Source organism: Macrobrachium rosenbergii, chromosome 52 (assembly GCF_040412425.1).
Source record: "Macrobrachium rosenbergii isolate ZJJX-2024 chromosome 52, ASM4041242v1, whole genome shotgun sequence".
Taxonomy (NCBI): domain Eukaryota; kingdom Metazoa; phylum Arthropoda; class Malacostraca; order Decapoda; family Palaemonidae; genus Macrobrachium; species Macrobrachium rosenbergii.
This window is the reverse complement of record NC_089792.1, coordinates 15,558,018-15,561,920: the sequence shown is the minus strand read 5'-3', so window position 1 is coordinate 15,561,920 and position 3,903 is coordinate 15,558,018. Positions and strand designations below refer to the sequence as shown.

Genomic DNA, 3,903 nt, shown 5'->3' with positions numbered 1-3,903 from the left:
TCTAACGTGTCTTTTATACTTCCACGAAAAAGTCTTATAAAAATGGTTTGATCATAACATAATCACTTGAAACGAATACTGCTCAGAAGTTAGTGGCCCAGAAGTACAAAATCAAGACTTTTACCAGTTTAAAATGACAAGAAACTATTATCCCTGTAATTCCTCGTTCTTTTGAGCTGAGAAAACTATTTGCTGAGATGCGTCGATTTGGTTAAGTATATGAAATTAGAGTTTTTTTTTTAAGAAAATCGTGTGCAGAATCTCCGAGGTCCTCACTTGGACCACCCAGATGTGGATGAGCAAGCATAGTAGAGGAATAACAGGGAGAGTGAGTGTGTGGACGTATCTGGGCGTATGTGGGCGCACGTGCGTAGAGGAGATAGCCTAATTAGTCCAGTACATGTCAAAGAGTAGATTGTGTTTCTGCTAATGAGGCTTGTAAGGGAGCTGGGAAAGGCTTTATTTGTCCATTTATTTATGTATTTGTTTGTTTGTGTGTTTTACCACGGAGGTTTACGTTTGATTTAGGCGATATGAGGATGGATGTAGCAGGAACTGCTCTCTCTTTTATTCAAGTCACCCCATGCAAAGAAATTGTTTATTTCTTTGAAAGTGTGCTAGCACTGAAGGAAAATCTCTCTCTCTCTCTCTGTCTCTCTCTCTCTCTCTCTCTCTCTCTCTCTCTCTCTCTCTCTCTCTCTCATACGAGTGAAACAGAATTCTCTAGCAACATAACTGTCTCCATCAAGGGTAATAACATTACTCGAATTTTGTATGAAAATGCCAAACTGAGGTCTTGTTCTTTCGCTAATAATAGCAACAAAATTCTTGAACCGCCTCTGTGTAAGTATTTATACAAATTCAACCACATTCAAAAGCACAAGCTGTATTTACAGTGCATATAGTTAAGCGTAGCGTGTAATTTTGTTTATCCATCTATATTGCTGAAATGTATTAACTATTTTTTCGTTACAATGAAATGGCACCCATGCTGTTATAGACTCTATACTCTTCCTATACTTAATTGTTATTTAAATAAACACTGTATCTTATCCTTTTGCATTTGGCTCGAATTTCCATTGAAATACTGAAAAGTAGTTAATCACAGGTTACTTACTCCATCCATCAGATGGCGCGCCGCTCGTCTTCCTTTCCGTTTTTGGAAAAAGGCGTTCAAGTCGATGGGAAAGGTGCCCAGCGATCCCAGAATGAGGATCTTGAAAAGCACCAACAGGAGAAGCAGGGAACCGGTCAGGTCCAGAGAGATCGAGTTGTCGGGCAAAGAAACGAAGGCGTAAGTGACTAGTGAACTGACGAGCGGAAGGACGACCGTCAGAATGATCAGAAGAGGAGGGATCACCGCCATCTTCGTCAGCCTCTGGAAGAGCCTCGGTGCCTTCATGTCTTCTCGTAAGTGTTCCTTTGTATTCCTTCTTTATGGATATACACAGTTGTGCAGTGTTCCCGAACTTTTCACTTATGTTAGATGTTGAATATAGTGTCTCAATTTTACCCTTTGTATATATCTGTTGACGTATCACTTTTTGGCCTGTCAGTTTCCATTAAAATGTCATCTTGTTGTTGAACACTGTCTAGTTGGAATGATGACTGGTTGCTCGTGCAGCCATTAATATATGTCCTTGAAAAGTCCCGAAATAGTGGGGGGGCGTGGTAACTTGGTCATGGTCCAGAGAAGGTTAGCCTTGGGGGCGGGGCTACGGCCACAACAGAAAATTTCGGCCACAGGCGTTTGGGTGCAGTGGATGGTATGAAGGGCGTGGGGGTAACTATATGCCATGAGCTGTGATTGAAATAATTTATAAATTGCGTTTTCATTACTTGTTTCATAACGCATCCCTACGAGTTTTTCTGAAACCAGTTAAACTTTGCAAAATGACCATATGATAATAGTCTAATGATCGTGTAGGAAATGATTCCGAAAATCCAAGAACAGACCGAAAAACCTAATGAATCCCTAATCTTTTCATCCTTGTCAAACAGCAAAACATATTCAGGAAAAAACAGTAGTAGGCATCATGGTGGATTGTCCCCTTCAGTCCTTTAATGTCAGTTTACAGTCATTTTAAATCTTCAGGATTTTGACTAGAAAGTTTGCTTCCACTAGAGGCTATTTTAGTAACACACATGGAATGTTCTCCAACCCCCCCCCTCCCCCTACCTCTCGCTATTGCTTTAAGTACATGTAACCCTTATTACGTTACTTATTCCAAGATAAGAATTAGCCGCAGAAATTTCGTCTGGAACGTTTTAAATATTATTATTTGGTAAAGAAGTAAAGGACCATCTTTCATAAATGCGAGTTCCTTCACAGACTGTTTACATTTCAAAATATTAATTTTATATGTATACCGTATTTCTGATAGATTGTCATAACCTCAGAAGTTACCTGAAAATACTCTTTTCCCCAGTATGTAGAAAATGTGAAAACATATATTTGAAATTTAAAGAACTAATGCATTACTTTAAAGAACTAATGCATTACTCTGAATTACTCTGAAGTAACTTGAAAGTATAGCAGTACAGCAAACAATAGTAGGTAACATTTTTACTCGTGTCATAATGAACTTTCGGGATTTGAAACTTGTAGTCGTGAAATCCTCGCGAATAAAACTTCATTCGTTGGCATATTACAGAGCTGCATTGTATAGACGTTTAACTTTGTAGACAAAGTCCCTCGAACTCGTAATTTTACGAACTGGCTCTTTTGTTCCGTGATGTCTATTTTGGGAACTGTCACTTCTCTTCCGTTTCTTGCGTGATTTGGTTTAGACAGAGGCCTTCACAGCTAATAAAGGTACCAAGGTTTCCGACATCCTTAGGTCGTATTGGAGTTTATATTCTTAAACTCATTGTATCCAATATGAACAATTTTTGATCAGCAGGATTCGATACTTTTGCATGTAGCATTTTACTTTGATTTTTTTAGTTTGTTTTAATTTTCTCAAAACATTGTACCTGTACGTTATCTGTAACTCTCAAACGAAAATATACCTATCTACATCGTTATAATATTTTTATCCGTAAGGATAATTTTCTTGCAAAAAGCTTGCAAAATTAATTCTGTCAGACTAAGGATCAGCTGCTTGGACAGCAGATGAAATTGCCAGACGATCCCTGAGAAGGGATGGGCAGGGTAGTTTACGGAAACTACTCCTATAATTCATCAGCTATTGTCTCTTCGATATTTTACCTTGGAGCTGGCAGAGAGCAAGTCTTAATGTGAAGAGTAAATTAGATTCTTGTTAGTAACGTCAGGTTTTTTATTTTCACTTTTTTTTTTTTTTACATTGCTCTTGTCGTATTTGCCCTGTCGTAATTTTTCTTTCACGGATGTTTAGTTTTACGTATTTTGTGTTCCACAGTTTCACTGATATATTTTAGGATACGATGAACTCCTCAATTCATGTTTCTGCGGCGTTGATAAAATGTTTTTGTATGTATTACGGCAACGCTGGGTTAAAAAGTTTAATTTCTCCTTGTTGTGAATATTGCTAGGTATTTGTTTTGTAGATGTTTGTTTTGATATACAAGGTACTCTAATATTTCAAGTAGGTTACGAGTGGGACTTGCTTCATAGAGGTGTTAATGCTTTTGCCAATATTATATTCTCAATCTTTGGCATGTTAGCCCACTTTAACTATCCTAATTAGTAACTGCTCTTCTTACTTGTGGCAATTGTTGTTATTAGTTTTCGGTTCATTAGTTGTTGTTAAGCCTGAGATCAACAATAATTTTGCATGTTTTTTATCTTTGTTTAGGAGAGGTAGACACTCTCTCAAAAGAATTATAATTACAAAACTTTAAAGCCGTCATCGTTAAAAATGAGTAAATTTTAGCAGCGAGAAGTATGTTTTATATTCCGTTGTTGCAGTAGTTCCTTTT

The 3,903-nt window shown here is 37.5% G+C and overlaps 1 protein-coding gene across 1 annotated transcript in view; it reads right to left on the bottom strand.

The window, feature by feature from the left end:
• The window catches only part of LOC136833855 (uncharacterized), a 22,872-nt gene extending 21,462 nt beyond the window's left edge, over positions 1-1,410 (bottom strand). Inside the window, exon 1 of the mRNA XM_067096157.1 lies at positions 1,114-1,410. Within this exon, the coding sequence (XP_066952258.1) occupies positions 1,114-1,402 (289 nt within the window). The 5' untranslated portion in view covers positions 1,403-1,410. The remainder of the gene's footprint in view (positions 1-1,113) is intronic.
• Between the last annotated feature and the right edge of the window lie 2,493 nt (positions 1,411-3,903).